The sequence below is a fragment of the Brachycentrus maculatus genome, unplaced genomic scaffold (genome assembly GCF_059751285.1).
Source record: "Brachycentrus maculatus isolate JH-2025_06_01 unplaced genomic scaffold, ASM5975128v1 h1tg000475l, whole genome shotgun sequence".
Lineage (NCBI taxonomy): Eukaryota > Metazoa > Arthropoda > Insecta > Trichoptera > Brachycentridae > Brachycentrus > Brachycentrus maculatus.
In genome coordinates this window covers 1,490,153-1,513,680 of record NW_028281222.1, presented here as the reverse complement: position 1 = coordinate 1,513,680, position 23,528 = coordinate 1,490,153, and the positions used below count along the sequence as shown (strand labels likewise).

Genomic DNA, 23,528 nt, shown 5'->3' with positions numbered 1-23,528 from the left:
TGATCGTTAACACATGAAGGAAAGGTGATCAGCCCTCTGTTTCGGGTACCAGTCCAGGGTAATATTGAATAAATATTAGAGTGAAAAAATCACTTATATTTATTTGACCCCTCCTGGGAATCGAACCCGGGACCTCCAGTACGGTAGCCAAGCGTGCTGACCATTACACTACGGAGGCGGACAAATATGTATATATATATATTTATTTAAAAAAAAAATATTAATATTAAATTACAATTTTTAAGTTTTTAAATTCATTTATTATGAATAAATAAACCAAAATATAATATTTTAATCCATTCTTTTTCACAAACAATATCTTTGGATGTCATTCTTACAAAATTTCTGTCTATCAGACCTATGTTTTTAGTTTTGTACTGACATTTCTTGGTGGAACTGCATTTTATATAATGAAACGACAACTATATGACTGTGTGACCAGAATTTGTCATTACCAACACCAATCTGATGTTATAGGTAACAGTGAAACCCGGTCACTGGTCAAAACTGTCGGGTTGTGGTCCCGTGGTTAGTGTCGCGGACTCTCATGTCAAGAGTTTCTCGGTTCGAACCCACTCTACCACACATTTGATACCTATTTCTAATAATGAGCCGCTTAGGCTCACAGAAATAGTATGAAATTGAAATATTTGTGTAAATAGTAAAAACACAAATATTTAACTTTTTTTAAATTAAAAAAAAATAATAAAAGCGGAAAAAGCTATAAATTTGTTCTTTTATTATATCTACATTGTTTCAAAGTATGGAAAATTTTTAAATACATTATTCCCTGATACAAAAATACTAAGCTAAAATGTTCTGGATTTATATGTGCATCACTGTAGGGTTGAAGGTCTAATATCTTAGCTCGGGGGTATAAGAGTGGAAGCTCTCAAGAATCACCTCTTTACTCTGCTTCTACAACATAACTTGTGGTCTCTGTTCTAAGTATATAGTACTAGGAGCGGGAATCGACGAAATGAAATAGTTATTTTACAAGTTTTAATAGCATCAACTTCAGCTTAAACTTACTCAAGGAAACCCTGAAGGACGTAGAACCTCAGGCAGACCTCCGAAAAGGTGGAAAGACAGCTGGGAGTCAACATACCAAGAGGGACAAGCGGAGGCACAAACAGATCCTTACGATCCACAAAAAGAAGAAGAAGAGATCTTCTCTTTGGTTTAGGCCTTGTGGCCTGTTTTCAAGAGGGATTATAATTAGCCTCTTGTGACATCGATTCTCAGCTACCTTTGATTTCGTCTACCTTGGGGTTGGTTGTGCAGTGTAATTTGGGGGAGTCTGAATGGTTCCTTTCTCCTCACACACGCATATTTCTCTTATCCTGATGTTCCTTATCTCGTATCCATTATCATTACTAAATAATTAACTGACTTACGTAAGTACGAGACTTTGAAAGTTATGTTGATATTGCCAAAAGAGAAATTTCAAACAGCTGTTGAGGTTATGTTAGGTTAGGTTCAATTAGCTGTCTGCATCATTCTGAAGCGGTTCCCTATGCACCATTTGGGCCAGAAGAAGAAGGCTAGGCTAGGTGATATCTAATGCCACATTGTAACCTTACGGCACATTAATTAAATAATATTAGTCAGTCGTAAGTTTACATTTTAAGTGTCGGGTTGTGGTCCCGTGGTTAGTGTCGCTAGTGACTCTTAGGTCAGAGTTTCTCTGTTCGAACCCACTCTACCACAATTTGATACCTATTTCTAATTATGAGCCGCTTAGGCTCACAGAAATAGTATGAAATTGAAATATTTGTGTAAATAATAAAAACACGAATATTTCACTTTTTACAAAAAAAAAACACTTTCTTACATTGCCTTCGATATATATATATATTTTAAATTGCCATATGTCTTGATATTTTTCAATATGCTTATTTGCCTGAAGGGTCAAATTATGGTATTCATTGAAAAAATTGACAAATGGGAGCATCCGCCATTACTACAATCCCCGGTTAAGATATTGGACCATAAAGTAGAAGGCGCCGCCCAGTGTCATTTTATTTTATCATTATTATTATTATTATCTATGGTATGTCTATTGTCTCTGGTTGTTTGAGATATGTCATCTGTGGTTTTCTGTATTTTTTTAGGAGTCTTTTGCAATATATAGACGAAGAATTGATGCTAAGGTAATCTTGATTTTGTGTAATTTTTTTTGTATATTATTTATATAATTTTTTTTTACTGTACTTTTATGCATGCCGTCCTTTTGCATGAATCACTAACATTTTGGTGTTGGGTTTTCGCTTACTTTTCGTTTTACAAAATCTATTTATATGCAATGCAGTAGGTGCTGTCGTCTGGGTATGCATTAAGCCTGTGTGTTTTTACAGCTACGTTTTGATAACGTGAGGAATTATGTTTCGGAAACGTGCCGTTAATGATATATCATTCACTTTCAAACCCCCCTGTTATAGTACAGGGGGGTCAACTATAGTTGATACATAGAAAAAAATAATCACACTCGGATGTACATAATTATCATATATTATTTTTTTGCGGAGACCCACCAAGCCACATTATGTGTCTTGTTGGTAAAATTCTATTCACACACTGTAGAACGGGGCTACTTGAACTTTGATGTGTTACTTGAGTCCGGTACAAAAAATATTTAGATCTGTATTTGGTCTACAATAATGAACATATCGACATGATTCATTGTTTCCCTCACAGGTGACACTAATTGTCACGATACATTCATTATTGTAGACCAATGATTCCCAAAGTGGTCTATATCGACCCCCAGGGGTCTATGACAACTTGCAAGGGGTCTATGTTTTAATTTGAATTTAAAATATAAATGTATAAAACCTAACATGTGTGGTTCAAAGTGAGTAACACTACATATACCGGCTGACAAAATACATTTGAAGTTAATGAATTTGATAAAAATCAATATCATGTAAGGCAAGGGGTCTACGAGATAAAAGAGTTTGGGAACCTCTGTTTTAGACCAAATACAGATTTGAATATTTTTTTGTACTGGGCTCAAGTAACACATCAAAGTTTAAGTAGCCCTATTCTATGGTACCAAAAAATATATAAAAAATATATTTATCTATTTTTACATCATTTATAAAAAAACATGAACTTTTTAAAAACTTTTACAATTTTAACTCTTGATCGTTTCTTCTTCTTCTCTTCTTCAAATCCTCATCCGTACCCGATGGTGCATAGGGCACTGCATCATATAAACGCAGTGTGATCAGCCCTCCGCCTCAGGTACTAGTCCGGGGTAATATTGATTAAATATTAGAGTGAAAATCACTTTTATTTATTCAACCCAACTGGGAATCGAACCCGGTACCTCCAGTACGGTTGCCGAGCTTGCTGACCATTACACTACCACGGAGGCGGACATTAATCATTTACCCATTTCTTTATTTTGTCTTTGGTCTATTTTTTTTGCCCTCTTACTTTTGCCGGTAACAAATTAAAAATTGAAGAGGAGTGATTAGGATGGTTAGAAGATTCATTCAAACCCTTATCCGCACCCCACTGGTGCATAGGGCACTGCATCATACAAACGCAGTGTTATCTTGATCATTAACACACGAAGGAAAGGTGATCAGCCCTCCGCTTCAGGTACCAGTCCAGGGTAATATAGAATAAATATTAGAGTGGAAAAATCACTTATATTTATTTGACCCCCCCTGGGAATCGAACCCGGGACCTCCAGAACGGTAGCCGAGCGTGCTGACCATTACACTACGGAGGCGGACAAAAGACGGTGGTTAGAAGATGAGATTTGTATCAAATTGGATGACAAACCCGGCGTCCTTTTGCACGCTAGTCAGCCATGCTATCCACTACACTACATGGGTAGAAAATGAATCAAATATTCATTCTACATTCTGTATATTAAAAGCATTGATAACTTTGTGGTATGGTAATAAAACACTCTCCTTACCATCCATTGTTTACTTTGTGTAATACCACTTTTTTCAATCAAGAATTAACAATAAATATGGGAGTCGAACACTGCAATATGTCTTTCCGAACATTTTTAATTTGTTGCCGACGGATGTTAGAGGTCAAAATAAAATACGGAACAAAGGCAAAATAAAGGAATGGGTAAATGATCAAGAGTTAATTTTACGGAAATTGTAAAATGTTTATATTCTTAATTTTTTTTCTCTTTTTTGTGTCTATATTAGGTTAAAATCGTTAAACACAATAAAAAAATGTATTAAAAAAGAACTCCACCGACAAGACACACAAGGTGGCTTGGTGGGTCTCCGCAAAAAAAAAAGTTCTAAATATGTATAAATTGTGATTCAAATAAATATATACAAATAAAAAATAAAAACTTATTTGTGACTTCCGGTTTCGGAAAAATCGTTCTATCATCACCAATAAGTGTTTAGAAAAGTGGTATTACACAAAGTAAACAATGGATGGTAAGGAGAGTGTTTTATTCATTCTAGAATGATTAAAGAAACATATGGAAGTCTGGGCATTTACGGGGCTGACGACCGTCATCGGCTGGTTTAAGTGACCACTTTACACACGTGTAACATTCACCAATTCTACCCATTATTGACAACCACACTACTCAAATTCTCGGAAGTTCTATATATATGAACCATTTTAGAAACCTTGTTCTTGAATCACTAGAACTTCATTAGAGACATCTATTGGTGAGATGTAAAGAAGCTTTATTAAGCAGAAACTCTTATATTAGTATGTGAGGTCCGAATCCTGGATTATAATCACACTAATGTTACACGTGTGTAAAGTGATCACTTAAACCAGCCGATGACGGTCGTCAGCCCCGTAAATGCCCAGACTTCCATATTCTTCTTCATCTTTGATGAGATGTTACAAAATAATATGAAAATAACTCCTGTAATTGGAGATAATCCAGATTTTGTGAACAAGTATTTGGACACACTCAAAATGTTGTAAAGAAACACTTGTTTCATTCATTCTACATTTTAAATAATTTTGTCATTCAAAAATGGATGTATCGTAATTGTGGCCATTGACAGTCTAGGAATCAAATGGTTCTGAAACTTGACTGTAGCAAGAATATATTTAAAGTCTGTTCATATTTCATTCTTAACCCTTTAAGCGCTAGGAGGTGTTAGACGAACTTGGCATGATCAAGTATTTCAAATACTTGGACGTGGTCAGGTCGGGAGTCGGAATAATCAGCGGGTATGTATGAGGAGATGCATGAATGTGGAAGAGATGAAGATTGTTTGCAAATACAGATCGGTGTGGCGTTCTATTCGCTCTGCCTCTCCCTCCGGTGAAGCGGCGGCTTCAGGTGAAGCTAAGATATATATAAATAATAATAAAATAATAAAACCCCTATCCGCACCCTAATGGTGCATATATATATACACATATACATATATGTATATATATGGATATATAAAAGATATTTTTCCAATTGGAATGTAACTGTCTACCTAGTTTTTTTTTATTTTGGGGGACGGGAAAGGGTTAAATAAACGCAGAAAACTTTGAGAATCGCTGTTGCACCAATTAATATCAATTCATCTGATTTGAACACAAGAGACCACAACTCGTACGCAGTCAACCATTGTTTATCCAATACAGGGTGTTTCATTCCCTGCAACTCCTCTTCTGATCTTTATCTGCATTCGATGGTGCACCAGGCATTCCATCATTCTTCTTCTAAGGCCTCTTCCGTATCTCTTCGGTTGCTGCTTGCAGCCAGCTTCTACCTCCCACAGCGACTATGTCGTCGGACCATCTCTTTTGGGTCTTCCGTGTGGAAGAGGCGAAGAATGTTTGCAAAGGCAGAGTGGTGTAGCGTTCTATTCTATTCTCTCTGCCTACCCCCGCGGGGAACCAGCGTGATAGTCAGTTATTTACTTAGTTAATAAAGTGTACAGTACTGTACCTGTATTGCTACTTGAGAACTGTAATAGTATTTTTGAATTAATTTTTAAATCAAACACAGATTTTTTGAGTCTACTTAGTTGTATTTTATTAAAAACACATAAAAATTAATATTGTGATAATTGTTTCGCCTAGTTATGGCATTTTCAAACAAATGTGAAGATTAAATAGACTGACGTAACTAGAATTGTATAGCTACATAAGGACCATCAGTCTATTTTATCTTTACATTCGTTTGAAATGCCATAACTAGGCGAAACAATTGTCACAATATTCATTTTTATATGTTTTTAATAAAGTAAAACTCAAAAAGTCTGTGGTTGATTTAAAAATTAATTCATAAATTAAAATGGAGTTCTACACATTAAACGCCAAATCAATAAATACTGTAATAGTAGATTGAAATATAAAAATTTGCAAATAACTCGGCTAATCCGAACAGGCTACAGCCCCAATTACTTCAGATTTACGGGATTCCTCTGTATTACATATTACGTAAAAGCAACACTCTCTATATGAGGTCTCTAATAATGCTCGTATCACAATTAATATAAGTGACACGCTGTTAGAAATTTCTTTCTTGTTTTTACATTTAAATCGTAAATCATTGTGAGTTTTGTGGAAATACATTAAGTTTTGTGGAAATGAATTACATTTGTTCGATGAGAAATACAGAAATGAAAAGTAGTGAGTTTTTACTGCAGTCTATAACAAAAACTGTCATTATAATAGTCGAACTGTGTTAAATAACCATTTTGGCATTCTCAATATTTGAAGCACTAATTTTGTGATTTTTCCATTTTAAAACTTACGAAATACCATTTTATATTATCACTCCTGTACGGAGCTACTTGAACTTTGATATGTCACTTGAGCCCAGTACAAAAAAAATATTTAGATTGTGGTATCGATGGAAGTATCTTGACAATAAGTGTCACCTGCCAGGGAAACAATGAATCATGACGATACGTTCATTATTGTAGACCAAATGCAGATTTAATTTTTTTTATACTGGGCTCAAGTAACACATGAAGATTAAATGGACTGACGTACCTAGAATTGTATAGCTACATAAGGACCATCAGTCTATTTTATCTTTACATTCGTTTGAAATGCCATAACTAGGCGAAACAATTATCACAGAATTCATTTTTATATGTTTTTAATAAAGTACAACTTAGTAGACTTGAAAAATCTGTGGTTGATTTAAGAATTAATTCATAAATTAAAATGGAGTTCTACAATTTAAACGCCAAATCAATAAATACTGTAATAGTAGATTGAAATATAAAAATTTGCAAATAACTCGGCTAATCCGAACAGGCTACAGCCCCAATCACTTCGGATTTACGGGATTCCACTGTATTACATATTACGTAAAAGCAACACTCTCTATATGAGGTCTCTAATAATGCTCGTATCACAATTAATGTAAGTGACACGCTGTTAGAAAATTCTTTCTTGTTTTTACATTTAAATCGTAAATCATTGTGAATGTTTTGTGGAAATACATTAAGTTTTGTGGAAATGAATAACGTTTGTTGGATGAGAAATACAGAAATGAAAAGTAGTGAGTTTTTACTGCAGTCTATAACAAAAACTGTCATTCTAATTGTCGAACTGTGTTAAATAACCATTTTGGCATTCTCAATATTTGAAGCACTAATTTTGTGATTTTTCCATTTTATAACTTACGAAATAATAATAATAATAAACCCTTATCCGCACCCCAATGGTGCATAGGGCACTGCGTCATATAAACGCGGTGTTATCTTGATCGTTTACACATGAAGGAAAAGTGATCAGCCCTCCGCTTCAGCTACCAGTCCAGGGTAATATTGAATAAATATGACAGTGAAAAAATCACTTATATTTATTTTACCCCCCTTGGGAATCAAACCCGGGACCTCCAGAACGGTAGCCAAGCGTGCTGACCATTACACTACGGAGGCGGACTTACGAAATACCCTTTTATATTATCACTACCGTAGAAGGGGGCTAATTGAACTTTGATGTGTTACTTAAGCCCAGTACAAGAAAATATTTAGATCGTGGTATCCTCTTCGTCCTCAGGTTGTAGGTCCTTCTACCATATACAACGTCACCTAGGCCATGCCTTCAAATCACGTTTTCTTACTGTAGCATTCATGAATTCTTTGGTCTTCGTCTAGATGCCTTTCAAGGAAGATCCATGGCGATATCTTAGTTCATAATATGATCAGGTTTTCTGCGTCCTATGTGCCCATACCATCTCAACTGGACATGACTAAAAAAATTACTTTATTAGTTATGTCCACACTGTGACAGCTGTTTCGCCTTGTGAGAGCTTTTTTTATTGTGTAAGCTTGCTAATAATTGGAGAAAAAAAATAATGAAGCATTTCTCTTTTTTTTAAAAATGTATTTCTCTTACTTGTTTGAATCAATCTTAAAACTGTGTTTTTATTTTCTGTAACTGATTTATCCATCTTTAAATCTATTACTGCGTTTTTGTGTGTGTTGGGCAAAATAGACCCCCTAAATTGTAACCATTTCTCACCTAAAGTAAAATTATGCGTCCTATACATACAAACATTGTGCGTAATAATAATATGGCTTTCACGCGGTTGTGGCGCACAGTAGTTGGAGTGAAATAAATAAATTGTCATTGAAAAACCCTCTGACCATTGGATCACGTAAAGTGCGACACACACGCATACACTGAGAAACGTTTGTGTATTGGTAATTCTATCTCCGATTTTTTTTACAATTTATTTCCGTCGCTGCAAATTAATAACTTTATACATATATACTTTTATGTAACACGTAATTGTACTATGGAGGAATATCAAAATTATGAGCCCGTATCTTTTATATTTCATATTGATATTCTAATTTTTAATAAGTCGAATTGTAGTAAATACATATCACTGGGAGGGGAAGGTTAAGGTCTAAATTCGCTCACTCCTTTCAAGAACGTCATAAATCAAAAAACTTGATTTTTCAGGAGAACGTTTTTAAAGTTTAAAAATATAATACAATGTATTAAAAATAAATATCAAGCCACTTATTGAACTTTTTACTGTGCAACAGATCTTTTTAGGTAGAACCTGAATGTTTTTTCTCCATTTGAAAAATATTTAGTATATTTAAAAAAATAATTAAACAATACCTTTTCTTCAAAATGCAAAAACTACACTTTCTGCCCTGTAGTGGGTAAATATTAAGTTTGAAATATGCCGCTTTTGCTGGGATATAGTACATTTTCTGGGCATTCCAAAAAACATGCATAACTGAAAATTTACAATTTTTGATTTATTACGTTGTTGAAAGGAGTGAGCGAATTGTATATACACAATTATCAAATCCCGGCGCCAGCGGCCGCAGGCGTAAAAAACACCGAAATGTGTTGAGTGAGTTATCTGATCTGTTTTACAATACATAAATCCTCCGTATATTAAATTTGTGCTAATACCGAATGTCATTCACTCACATTCCCATGTACGCTTGTTCCCTTATTAATATAGCAACATATACCAACCACTATCCATATTCTCAACATACACCAGAAAAGTAGTCACTCCCTAGTAATAATTTATTTTATTTGTACACTGTTCGGATTCAACCTTCTTTTCGCGCACAGCGATCCCTCAGTACCGGTTACGATCCGGTATCAGCCAACATTGGCCAACGACTCGCAGAATGTTCGTATATTGGAAATATTCAAATAGAAAACAGCATTAATACCACATTATTTGACAAAATTACACATTCGTACAATACCACTTATTGAGTTTTATTTCACTAGTTTCGAAAACTACAATTGTTTTCATCGACAGGTAAATAGTAAAACTAAATTAATTTATTAAACTAATTGGTTCATTTCCATTTTTTGACATCTCTACATAGATGAAGAAGAATATGGAAGCCCGGGTATCTACGGGGACTACAACCTGTCACAGGCTGGTTTAAGTGTTCACTTTGTACACATGTAACATTTCCCATTCTACCCATTATTGACAATGACGCTGTACATTGCTTACATCTAAGTAAAAGGGTCTCTGCTAAATAAAAGCTTTCCCAATCCAATAGTAGATGGCTCTAGTGAATCCACACGTACAGCGCCATGAGATTAATGATACATGCAGGAGTTTAATTTTTTTTTAATGTACCTTATACTTGACATGTTCATGTGTGAGCTCTCGGCCGCATCTATGGTTGAGTCGAGTAAGCTCTTTATTTAGCAAACATTTATGATTATGAGATTTATAATAAAGATTACGACACACTCAAAAATTTGTTTTTAAAGACTATAATGTTCACAGCACTGTCTGCCTCCGTAGTGTAATGGTCAGCACGCTCGGCTACCGTTCTGGAGGTCCCGGGTTTGATTCCCCGGGGGGGTCAAATGAATATAAGTGATTTTTTTCACTCTAATATTTATTCAATATTAGCCTGGACTGGTACCTGAAGCGGAGGGCTGATCACCTTTCCTTCATATGTTAACGATCAAGATAACACTGTGTTTATATTACGCAGTGCCCTATGCACCATCGGGGTGCGGATAAGGGTTTGAAGAAGAAGAATGTTCACAGCACTGTAAATGAAGGATTCAAACAGCGTTTTAAAACATATCATCTGCGAATTCGGATAGCCGCGAATACTGAGGGACAGCTGTGCTTGAAAGATTTTTTTGTCTTGGTTGACCTTAAAACTGCCGCAACTGTGTTAATTCCGGACATGACATGCAGAGACATCACTCGGGGTAATAATGGTGTACTAAAAATTGCCATTTTCACTATAACTGGCAGCTAGGTGACTGCACATGTTAAAACTGTCACTTGTATAGCTACATAAGGACCGTCAGTCCATTTGATCATCACATTCGTTTGAAAATGCCATGACTAGGCGAAACAATTGTCGCAAAATTAGTTTTTTATGTGTTTTTGCTAATAAAATACAACTTAGTAGACTCAAAAAATCTGTATTTGATTTAAAATTAATACATAAAATAAACTAGCAGTTGAAAGGTCAAGATGAATAAAATGATACTCCTCTTTTATACATTACTTAAAGTGTGTGTATATATATATATATATATATATATATATATATATATATATATATATATATATATATATATATATAATATATATATATATATATATATATATATATATATATATATATATATATATTTGCTAATTCCACTTGCAATACATTACTATATATTACATATTGCTCACTCCTTTCAAGAACGTCAAAAATCAAAAAACTTGATTTTTCAGGAGATCGTTTTTAAAGTTTAAAAATATAATACAATGTATTAAAAAGAAATATCAAGCAACTTACTGAACTTTTTACTGTGCAACGTGCAACAGATCTTTTTAGGTAAAACTTGAAGGTTTTTTCTCCATTTGAAAAATATTTAGAATATTTTAAAAAATAATTAAACAATACCTTTTCTTCAAAATGCAAAAACAACACTTTGTGCCCTGTAGCGGGTAAATATCAAGTTAAAAATATGCCTCTTTTGCTGGGATAAAGTACATTTTCTGGGCACTCCGAAAACATGCACAACTGAAAATTGTCGATTTTTGATTTATGACGTTCTTGAAAGGAGTGAGCGATATCTTTACATATCCTTATTTTAGACTTAAGTACAGTAGTTTTCCTCGCATTCCAAATGATCCAAAATCAAATCAACCGCAGATTGACTAATAGGTTTGCCGAGAATATGCACTTCATTTCACAATTTTTTTTCACTCTCACAACACAATTTAACTTAATTTCATGTGTTTTGTGCGCTTTTTGAGGTCTGAACTCAATTTTTTGAGGGCATTAAATATATTTTTTTGAAAGAATTCATTTAAAACACTCCGAGACACCAAGAATATAATTGTATGCTGTTGAAAATGGTTTCTTTTGAACCAGTACCCAGTTTAGTCCGAGTGTGACTCGGCCAAGGAGTTTATATTAATATTATTTTTTGACATCTCATCAAAGATGAAGAAGAATATAGAAGTCTGGGCATTTACAAGGCTGACGACCGTTATCGTTACATCTCACCAATAGATGTCTCTAGTGAAGTTCTAGTGATTCAAGAACAACAAGGTTTCTAAATTGGTTCATATATATAGAACTTCCAAGAATTTGAGTAGTGTGGTTGTCAATAATGGGTAGAATTGGTGAATGTTACACGTGTGTAAAGTGATCACTTAAACCATCCTATGACGGTCGTCAGCCCCGCAAATGCCCAGACTTGCATATTCTTCTTCATCTTTGATGAGATGTCAAAAAATAATATGAAAATAACTCCTGTAATTGGAGATAATCCAGATTTTGTGAACAAGTATTTGGACACACTCAAAATGTTGTGAGTTTACATTAAGCCCGAGTGCTGTTCGGGAAAATCGTATTCCGACTTCTCCTCATTGATTTGCCCGAGCCAAATATATTTATGTATCTGTTTTTATTGACTAACCCGAGCGGTGTTCGGGCAGTCTTGTTTCCACTTGTTGGTGACGATTTCTTGCACCATCAAATTTTCCGCCAAAATTCGACTGTTAATGCTTTTTTAATTTAAGTTTTACTTGGTAAATACCACTATTTCTTAAATCCATTGTGACACATTGTGTTTCGATGCATTCCGCATCATTTTGTCATCATGCACACTGTATGTGAAGTATTATAACCCTTTTATTTAGCAGAGACAATTATGATTATGAGATTTGTGAACAAGGATTGGGACACTCTAAAATATACTATAATGTTCATAGCACTGTAAACGAAGGTTTTCAAACAGTGTTTTAAAATATATCGTCTGCAAATTCGGATAACCGCGAATACTGAGGGACGACTGTGCTCGAAGGAGTTTGTTTTCAACAACACATTTGTTTTGTCAAACCTTTGTTAGACATGACATGTAGAGACATGTAATGTGTGTAATGGTCAGCATGCTCGGATACCATACTAAAGGTCCCGGGTTCGATTCCCAGAGGAGGGGGTCAAATAAATATAAGTGATTTTTTCACTCTAATATTTATTCAATATTACCCTGGACTGGTACCTGAAGCGGAGGGCTGATCACCTTTCCTTCATGTGTTAACGATCAAGATAACACTGCTTTTATATGATGCAGTGCCCTATGCACCATTAGGTGCGGATGAGGGTTTGAAGATGAAGAAGACACGAAAAGACATCAAAGTACTAGATTTTAAGAAATTTTCGTATTTACCAAGTGAAAATTCAATTAAAAATGGATAGATTTTACCATAGAGTGACTGCCGAATCAATTTTTTAATGGTCAATGCTCATTTTGTTTTGTTTGGTTTCCAGAGCGACCCTGCCGCTGACGAGCGACTCTCCGTCGGTGAAGAACGACCAGGCCCCAATCAACAGCCTCTACGATCGCCATCTCTCTCAGTGCATCAAGCTCAAGCACGACTACCTGCACGCTGGGCCCGCGGAAAGCCGCGCCCAGCTGCCCAGAGACCTCTCTGAGTCCGCGGTCTCCGGCGGCGACCCCCTCGCCTCCAAGATGACAAGCTACGGCACGGACATCATGTTCGCCGATCAAGGCAGCGAAGTGATAGTGAACTCCCCGTCAGTATCCAAAATAAAGACTATAGAAAACGGTTGCAACTGCGGTCAGTGCCCCGCGAAAGATCCCAACTCCAATCGATCATTTGATGCAAATTTAGGCCTTTCGGATCTGCAGCAATCGGTTTCGGATAAGCGGTGCGCTTGCGTCGGGTGTAAACGCGGCACGGACGGCCGGAACGGGGCGAAAGACGACAGCAGCTCCGGGATCGTGTTCTGCGCCGCCTGCAAGAAGCAAAAGATCTCCATGTCCAACTTCCGGGCGCTGCAGATCGCCAACAGCTTGCACATAGCGGACAAGAGCCGAAACGAATCTAATCATAATTACGACGACGATCTGTGCAAGCGGATAGACCGCTCGCTGAACGTGGACAGCGAGGGCGATCGGCGCGTCCGCAGCGCGGCGGTCAAGAAGCACGGGCGGCACAGCTCCGACTCGGCCTTCGACCGGCATTCCGCCAGCTCCAGCATGGCCTGCGTGGACCTGAGCCAGTTCTGCGTGTGCGAGGTGGAGCGGGAGGCGGACGAGATGTTCAGCCTGCCCGAGGCGGGCGTGCCGGGCAGCCGCGCCTCCCACCCCGCGGAGGTCCACGGGCGGGGCAGGGAGCGCCTGGACGGCAGCGGCCAGAGGCAGAGAAGCCTCTCGGATAGTCAGAGGGACAAAGCTAAGACTGAAAGCAACGGTGAGAAAAATTACTGTTAAAATTTAGAATGAAATATTTTCATAATGCACAGGGTGTTGGAAGCCTTCTTCTTCTCTGGTTTCAATCCTGGGATTGGTTTGCAGCAATTTCTTCTTTTATTCTCTTCCATTCTTCCCTGTCTTGTGCGGCTCTTTTGAAATGTGCATATGATGAGCAGGGCACGTCCTAGTCTCAGCACAGGTCCTCCAGGTACTCTCGGCGTGGGCGTCCCCTAGAGTTTGTCCCCTCATACCCTCCATTATGGAAATAAACGTAGATTTTTCGAGATCCTCAACAGAGATGAGATTTGGTATTTACAGGGCTTATTCATTTAATTTATTTGAGAATTATACAGCTTGTACATAAAACATAGTTAGATTGACAATGATAAAAGCCAATCAAATATTTCCACAAATCGCTCACTCCTTTCAACAACGTCAAATATGAAAAAACTTAATTTTTCAGGAGATCATTTTTAAGTTTAAATATAATGAAATGTATTTAAAATAAATATCAAGCCACTTATTGAACTTTTAATCGTGCAACAGATCTTTTCAGGTGTTAAAACCTTAGTGTTTTTTCTCCATTTGAAAAAATTTTGTATATTTAAAAAAATAATCAAACAATACCTTTTCTTCAAAATGCAAAAACAACACTTTATGCCCTGTAGCGGGTAAATATTAAGTTTAAAATATGCCGCTTTTGCTGGGATATAGTACATTTTCTGGGCATTCCGAAAACGTGCACAACTAAAAAAAACTGTTTAAAGGAGTGAGCGAAATGTCGAATCGAAATAATTTTATTTTAATGACCCGATCATGGAATGATTTTCCGAAACCGGCAGTCACGAATAAGTGTTTAACTAACTAACTAACCATCACGCCGCTTCTCCGCAGGGGTAGGCAGAGAGAATAGAGCGCCACACCACTCTGTCCTTGCAAACATTCTTCGCCTCTTCCACGTTCATGCATCTCCTCATACATACCCGCCGATTGTTACAACTCCTAACCTGACCACTTTCAAGTATTTGGCATACCTGATCGTGCCATGTTTTTGTCGGTCTTCCTCTGCTTCTTTTCCCGCTAACATTCGCCTCATAAATTTGTTTTACCGTTCTTTCCTCACTCATTCGTTCTACATGTCCAAACCATCTCAACACACCTTTCTTAATTTTATCGATAATGCTTATCTCAGCTTTGCATTCCTTCCTTATTTCACTATTCGTACATCTATCATACATCGTTTTGTCGCACATTCTTCTGAGAGATCGCATTTCGACTGCATTCACTCTACTTTCATCCTTCTTTTGCCAACTCCATGTTTCACTTCCGTACATTAGAGTTGGAACCAGGACTCCGTTGTGCACTGCCAGTTTAGCTTTCGCTGATAGATTTTTATTTGCTATAACTGATTTCAGAGCACCATTAAGTGGTATTACACAAAGTGAACAATGGATGATAAGGAAAGTGTTTTATTACCATACACAAAGTTATTAATGCTTTTTATATACAAAATATATTTACTTTGTATATTAAAACCCTTATCATCATCATGATAAGGGTCTAAATGAATGACTCATTAAATAATAAGAATACCCAGACTTCCATATTTTTCTTCAAATTGAGATGTCAAAAAAAAATATATGAAAATTATCTCATAAAATTTAAAAAAATCCGGGTTTGTGAACAAGTATTTGGACATTTCTCGAATGTTTTTCGCAGATACTATGTGGCACATTTTATAAACTTAATTGTAATTGAGTATTTTAATGTTTTAGAATTTAATAAACCCTAATGATGACAAGGTTCTTGTCGAAACCATTAGGTTAAAGTGTACTAATAATAATAAAAAGTGGTTAAAACAAAGTTGTTTAATTTTAGAAAGTAATTGGACACACTCAAAATGTTGTAAATAAATTATCTAGTCAAAGTATAAGCTAAAATAATCAAATGAAAATTATATTTTCTAGCGTTTCTCATGTATGTGATGAAAATCCAAGATTCGGATGTCACATACAAATGAGTTTCTGCTCAATAAAAAGCTTCTTTCATCTCACCAATAGATGTCTCTAGTAAGATTCTAGTGATTCAAGCACAATCTATCTGGACACACTCAAAATGTTGTAATTAAATGACTTTACGGATGATGGAAGCAGGAAGCTTTACCTTTTTTCTTACCAGCTATTGCACAATGTACGGTTGTTTCCCAGGAGGCGAGGCGCCCGACGTGATATCGCCGCCCGTGCCGCCGCGCCGGTCGCACCGCGGGCACCGCACGCGAGCGCTCACCCCCCCGCGGCCCAACACCAACGGCCTGCCCCCAACGCCCAAGGTCCACATGGGCGCCTGCTTCTCCAAGGTGAATTCACTCGCACACACGCATTCTTAGGGTGAAGACTGACCGGAGCGTTTCGTCGTAACATCGCTCGCGGTGAGCATGTTACATTATGACCTTACGGCATTGCTGACTGTCTGCGATCAGTGCTCGTTTGTGGCCTTGTGCTCAATGTTGCCACATGTCACACCGAAAAATCTGAGTTACAGTCTAGAAATCTGTGTTAAATTTGTATAGAATCAATAACCCAAAATCTGTATGAATCTTCGCAATTTTGCATTCGTAGTTGAAATGTCGGACGACGAAGATGTGATTTTAATAAATTACAGCTTTCTTCAGATGGAGAAAAAAAAATCCACGCTGTTTGGGATATTTCCCACAGATTGGCAACCCTGGTACTGACTAAAAATTGCTTCAGAACGAGCGGCGAGCAGCTCAGCTCGCTGTACTGACTGCCTGAATGCTCGCATCGTAACATGTTACATTTCGACGAAATGCTCCGGTCAGTCTTCACCCTTAGATCAGTGAACTATACAGATTTCCAACCGATGAAGCGCTGTAATAGGCAGTTGGGAAAAGCATGCAATTAACTCTGCAAGAGAGGTCTAGATACTTACTTCAGCATTCTTCTCATGTCCAGTATTGAACAAAGGTAAAGGTCTCCCTCTTGGACTTGCACAGTTGTCTGTTGGACGCGACTCTTTTCCAGTGCAGGCCCGCCACTTTCCTAATGTCATTGGACCATCTTGTTACCTATTCTCTGATAAAACGAGTAACGCTAACGAGCAAAAGCAGTCGGCCCCATCTTCCTCGTAATAACCGAGTTTGGCTGTATCTTCTTTTGATTAAACACGATGGATACATCGCCGCAAGTTGTGACAGACCTATAACATAATTGTAACAATTTTAAACCAGAAAATTTTTGGATTTTTTTATTTATTGATATATCTACACGGCTGAATAAGTCTATTGACGGTTGAAATGTAGAAGTCTGTCACTGGCTGGTTTAAGTGATCACTTTAATTACTGTTTGACATTTTGTTGAAGGTGTTCAATGGATGTCCGCTCAGGATACACTGCACAGCCTCCTGGATACACCCCGACACGAGAGATCAGCACCTACTCATTGGTGAGTAAAATAATTGGTGAAAATATTTCTTTTTTACCGCAGCGGCAGCGCCATCTGTTGAATGCAACAGTAACACATGCAGTAATATGTTATTAGATTAAAAATTACTTTATATAAAATCGTGCTCTCAATACCAAAAAACTTTTATAAAAAATATTTATAATATCATACAATACTTAAATTCACTCAAATTAAATTAATTTCTCAATAAATTATATCAAATCATGGTTATCAACTCCTGCCTTGTTTTATATATAACATAACAATTTGTATAGCCTCCCACCAGTCTGATGATGTCGGTAACGACAAAACCCGGTCGCTGGTCAAATAAAAATAAAGTGGAAAAGCTAAAAATATGGGTTTTAATCTAATATGTAACATATTAAAAATGCAATTCCATCACGAAGTGTCAGTGAATAATATAAATCTATTAAAAAACACATGCAGTACTTAACGTTGCCTAAAAGGCTGTGGTCTAATGCGCTTCATTTTGTATTCTTCTTCATCTATGTTGAAATATTTACAGTGAAACCTCTCCTAACGAAAGGGCAGGTCCCTTTTTCACGACAACCTTTTTCCCGTGAGCTGGGACTTCAGCGCCAGTCAAAACAAATAATTGAGTATTCTCTCAGCATGGAACGCATTATCGTATTTTACATTGATTTCAATGGGAAAATTTTGTCCGCCTCCGTAGTGTAATGGTCAGCACGCTCGGCTACCGTTCTGCAGGTCCCGGGTTCGATTACCAAGGGGGGTAAAATAAATATGAGTGATTTTTTCACTGTCATATTTATTCAATATTACCCTGGACTGGTACCTGAAGCGGAGGGCTGATCACCTTTCCTTTATGTGTAAACGATCAAGATAACACTGTGTTTATATGACGCAGTGCCCTATGCACCATTGGGGTGCGGATAAGGGTTTTATTTTATTATTTATCAATGGGAAAAAATATTTCACATGAGTGTTTCGCTTAACGAATAAGATTCTGAAACGAATTATGCTCCTTATGAGAGGTTCCACTGTAATAGATAATAACTCCTTAGTGGACAAACCCAGATTTGCAGCGGAGGATTTTTGGATTCATTCAAAATGTTGATAGTGTGGCAACACACAACAAACGAACATAACCGAACACGCACCCGAGGAATGCCGAACGAAGCCGAGCCCGGTGCGAACAAACATTGGAGCGACACATTCCGCTACCGCTCGCCCAGTGATCAACACGCCCCCCTCCAGCAGCGCACTTACATTAGATTCACGCGATTACGTTAAATATTTCTTGACTGTCATTTCCTAGAACCAAATAAATCTGTGTTAAAATTAATCCGCTTTCATCTTGCTTCCCTTCTGTTAATTTAAGTAGGTATTCAACTAGAACCTATAATAGAGTTTTGTATCGGTGAATGTTTTGTAGGTGCGGAGGAGGGCATCTACACGCTGAATCTGAACGAGCTTCACGAGACGGCCATGGAGCAACTGTGTCCCAGGAGAACCGTGTGGATGCACGTCATCAAGGATGTCCTCATGTCCCTGTCTGGTGAGAATCACCCCCTACTACTTGCATCAGGAGACTTATGAAGAGATCCGACCTCATTATGAGGCTACTACTGGTGGAGTACTACTACGGAGGGCTGATCACCTTTCCTTCATGTGTTAACGATCAAGATAACACTTCGTTTATATGATACAGTGCCCTATGCACCATTGGTGTGCGGATAAAGGTTTAAAGAAGAAAAAAACTGGTGGCGTGCAGATGGATCTTCTTCATTGTCTCTCCAGAATCTCTTCATGCCATCAACAATATTTATTTTTTAATTTAAGTTCTTCTTCCTCTTCTTGGTGTCCGCCTCCGTAGTGTAATGGTCAGCACGCTCGGCTACCGTTCTGGAGGTCCCGGGTTCGATTCCCAGGGGGGGTAAATAAATATAAGTGATTTTTTTCACTCTAATATTTATTCAATATTACCCTGGACTGGCACCTGAAGCGGAGGGCTAATCACATTTCTTTCGTGTGTTAACGATCAAGATAACACTGTGTTTGTATAATGTAGTGCCCTATGCACCATTGGGGTGCGGATAAGGGTTTGAATTGAAATTGAAAAGTTCTTCTTCTTCTTGGTGTAGGCCTTGTGACCTGTTTTTAAGAGGGATTAGTCTCCTGCGATGTCCATTCCCAGCTGTCGATCCATCTCTTTGGTGGTCTGCCCGGGAGTCCAATGCAGTGCAAGAATGGAACCATTCAGACTCCCCCAAGTCTGAATGGTTCCATTCTCCTCACATACCATTGTCTCCTTCGTTACCTTCCCCACTTAACGACATATTCGATCTCGCATATTCCCTTATCCTGGCGTTTCCTTATTAATTTAAGTTACACTTAGTAAATACCACTATTTCAATGCATTATGCATCATTTTCAAACACCTAGATTTGAAGAAATAGTGGTATTTATCGAGTAAAACCCAAATTAAAAATTGATAGATTTACCACAAAGTGAATTAATTAAGGCCTTACTCGCAATCACAAAATTCAGTCTACGTTCAGCAATGCCCAATTTTTTTTTTAATATTTATTGAAATTTGTGTTTTATTTTTTAGAATATATAATATATTCTAAAAAGCAAAATATAATTTTTAATACATACTGAATTTTTATTTATTTATTTTTGCCTAAGAAGAGGTCTTGCTGAATGGCGATTGACGAGCTGGATTTGCTTGCAGGTAAAAGTCAGCAGCTATACCGGCACGACTTGCTAGCCCTCCAGGGCCGCCACGCCAACAGGTTCAGCTTGCGCGTGCAACGTATGCCGGAGCGGCTCGTGCCACGCAAGTTTGCCCTCACCACACGCGTGCCTGATACCAAAGGTATGTGTATGCTATTGTCACTCGAGAGAAGTCACCAACAGAGGCGACACTCTAACAGCACCATTAACCCTTTGACTACCAAAATCAGATACATAATCTTTCGATACTCTAGCACAGTGTTCCGCAAACTTTTTCTGTTCAAGGTACACCTGCCAAAGACATTTTAGAGGTATACCATAAAAAAACAAAGTTAATATAATATTGATTTATTATTAAAATAATATCATCCGAAAACATATATAACATATGATGTTTAATGCGAAATGTGAGCCTGCTAGCTTAGCACAGGCGATAAAAATTTGGAGCAGTTGTTGATAAGGTTGCTCTCACCTCTTCGTTGATCGTCCTCAGGCTTCTTCTTTTTTTATTTATTTAACACATTGTGTACGGTGTGCACATATTTGTGCGTTTCAGAAACCTTGTGTGGTGGCGGGGTGCACATTTTTGTGCATTTCGGCTACCTTCAATTTAGTATACAAAAAACACGTCATAAACTTCTAATCTCTTGGCCTTTTTGCTTTTGTTGTGTAGTGGATAGATGTCGTTGTAATATAAAAAATAATACTGATATTTACTGGTTCAAAACATAGCTAATGGTCGTAATCTGTTTTGAAGGAAATGTTACAAATTAACTTTAAACAATGGATACAGACGGTGCGTTTTTTTCTTTGTCCTAAAATGAAATAAAATACAAAGATCATTGTCCTTTACTTAAGTCGGCAGTTGGTACTTACAAAGCAATAAACGCGTGTGGGGAAAGCCCATCAATCATTTTTTATTCGCAGATTTTGAGTTTTCGGCGGTTGTTAAACTGTGTTGTTATTTTCTAATATTTGATTAGTGTTTTTAACATTTTTTTTACTTTTGTGATTTGTGGACTAACATGATTTTATTTTGAGACGTTAGAGACCATTAAACCGTTTTTGTATTGTTTTCGAGTTCAACCTCAGAGCATTCTTGTATTATAATAAAACAGCTGTCTCATGTCGCCCGCCTCAAGATACAGTTTTATCAAAACATTGCCGTAACTAATGTGTTAATAGTAGCCAGAGTCAAAAATCCCAATTTGCACGCTCTTCGCGCAACAAAGCGCCTCGCTCGTATAGCTTTCAGCTATTTCTAGGTGTGTTATCTTCACAAAAGTAGACTTTTTTTCGCGACACACCAGCTAATCACCACGGTACACTAGTGTGCCGCGAAACACTGCTCTAGCGAGAAATACCGGATTCGTCGGATCTCTGAGGTCATTTATAAAAGTATCAGATTAATTTTGGAAGGTATGTTAGGGATTCCTTCAAGGTTGTGCAGAAAATTTCGATGCATATTATGTTTTTTTCTTCTTCAATAGTTATTCATCGATATTAGAAGTGAAGATCATTTATAAATATATATTTTTTTTGAGATCAAGGGATCTTGCATCCCTTATGTCACTGCGACCATATTAGGTCTATTGTGACCTCCCTCTGTATCGCAGCTCACTTCCAAGACCTACGTGAGTCATGTAGCTCACAACCTGTCTTGGCGGTAGGAGCTTCACCTTCTCGGGGTCCAGTAGAGGTCCTCCGAGGATGTGACTTGGTTTGCGAGCGAGTGCGTCACAATTATAGAGAATGTGGATTGGCGTTTCGTTATCCTCCATTCATACATTTATATCTTACAATTAGTTATAATATTATAAAAATTTAAGTTACAACTTTAAGAGAAACGAGAAAAAACACAATAAACCAATTTTGTTTCCACAAAAAGTAATCTGTGATGAATCATGTAATGGGGTGATAAATTATGATAAATTATGATGTATCTTGTCCGCCTCCGTAGTGTAATGGTCAGCACGCTCGGCTACCGTTCTGGAGGTCCCGGGTTCGATTCCCAAGGGGGGTAAAATAAATATAAGTGATTTTTTCACTGTAATATTTATTCAACATTACCATGGACTGGTACCTGAAGCGGAGGGCCGATCACCTTTCCTTCATGTGTAAAAAACGATCAAGATAACACTGCGTTTATATGACACAGTGCCCTATGCACCATTGGGGTGCGGTAAGGGTTTTATTTTATTATTATAAAAATTTAAGTTAGAAAAATACTTAAAGAGAAACAAGGAAATAAACCAATTTTGTTTCCACAAAAAGTAAGCTGTGATAAATCATGTAATGGGGTGATAAATTATGATGTATATTTATTTTCAAGGTTGTATAAAGTGCGCAGTGGGTAGGAACCCTTACAACGGGTATAAATATTTATGCGGTGCTACGGTCCAAGGGCTGTTCCTGATGCAGTGGTACGACCCCCTTCACAAGTTCATGTTGCTCAAGGTATGTACCAATAGAACGCCACACCAATCTGTCTTTGCAAACAATCTTCGCCTCTTCCACATTCACGCATCTCCCCATGCATACTTAGCTTCAAATACGGTGTTTGAAAATGATGCGGAACGCATGAAAACACGTGTCACAATGGATTTTAAGAAATAGCGGTATTTACCGAGGAAAACTTGAATTAAAAATTGATAATTTTCATATTATTTTTTGACATCTCATCAAAGATGAAGAAGAATATGGAAGTCTGGGCATTTTTTACGGGGCTGACGACCGTCATAGGCTGGTTTAAGTGATCACTTTACACACGTGTGACATTCACCAATTCTACCCATTATTGACAACCACACTACTCAAATTCTTGGAAGTTCTGTATATATGAACCAATTTAGAAACCTTGTTCTTGAATCACTAGAACTTCACTAGAGACATCTATTGGTGAGATGTAAAGAAGCTTTTTACTAAGCAGAAACTCTTGTATTAGTATGTGAGGTCTATTAGTATGTTCTATTGATAATTTTATCAGATATCTGTCTATTTGTATGTTTGAATTGTTTGTTTGTAATTTCAGCATCTAGAATGTGTCCTGCCTTCTCCGCTGAAGGTGTTTGAGATGATCATCACTCCGGAGCAGGAGTATCCGCTGGTGTGCGTGGGAGCCGGTAGAAAACCTCTCAAATTGGATCTTTTAAATATGAATTCAGGTAAGGAAATTCATTTTTA

At 37.3% G+C, this 23,528-nt stretch overlaps 1 protein-coding gene across 2 annotated transcripts in view; it reads left to right on the top strand.

Moving 5' to 3' along the window:
- Positions 1-23,528, top strand: part of hppy (MAP4K3-like protein hppy) — a 51,398-nt gene that overhangs the window by 22,792 nt on the left and 5,078 nt on the right. Inside the window, exons 9-16 of one of the 2 annotated variants that reach the window (XM_088272095.1) lie at positions 2,115-2,153; positions 13,215-14,161; positions 16,371-16,519; positions 17,543-17,624; positions 19,042-19,164; positions 20,344-20,487; positions 22,678-22,802; positions 23,377-23,509. In XM_088272095.1, coding sequence (XP_088128221.1) covers positions 2,115-2,153; positions 13,215-14,161; positions 16,371-16,519; positions 17,543-17,624; positions 19,042-19,164; positions 20,344-20,487; positions 22,678-22,802; positions 23,377-23,509 — 1,742 coding nt within the window. The remainder of the gene's footprint in view (positions 1-2,114; positions 2,154-13,214; positions 14,162-16,370; positions 16,520-17,542; positions 17,625-19,041; positions 19,165-20,343; positions 20,488-22,677; positions 22,803-23,376; positions 23,510-23,528) is intronic. The other variant, XM_088272096.1, reaches the window with a different exon arrangement.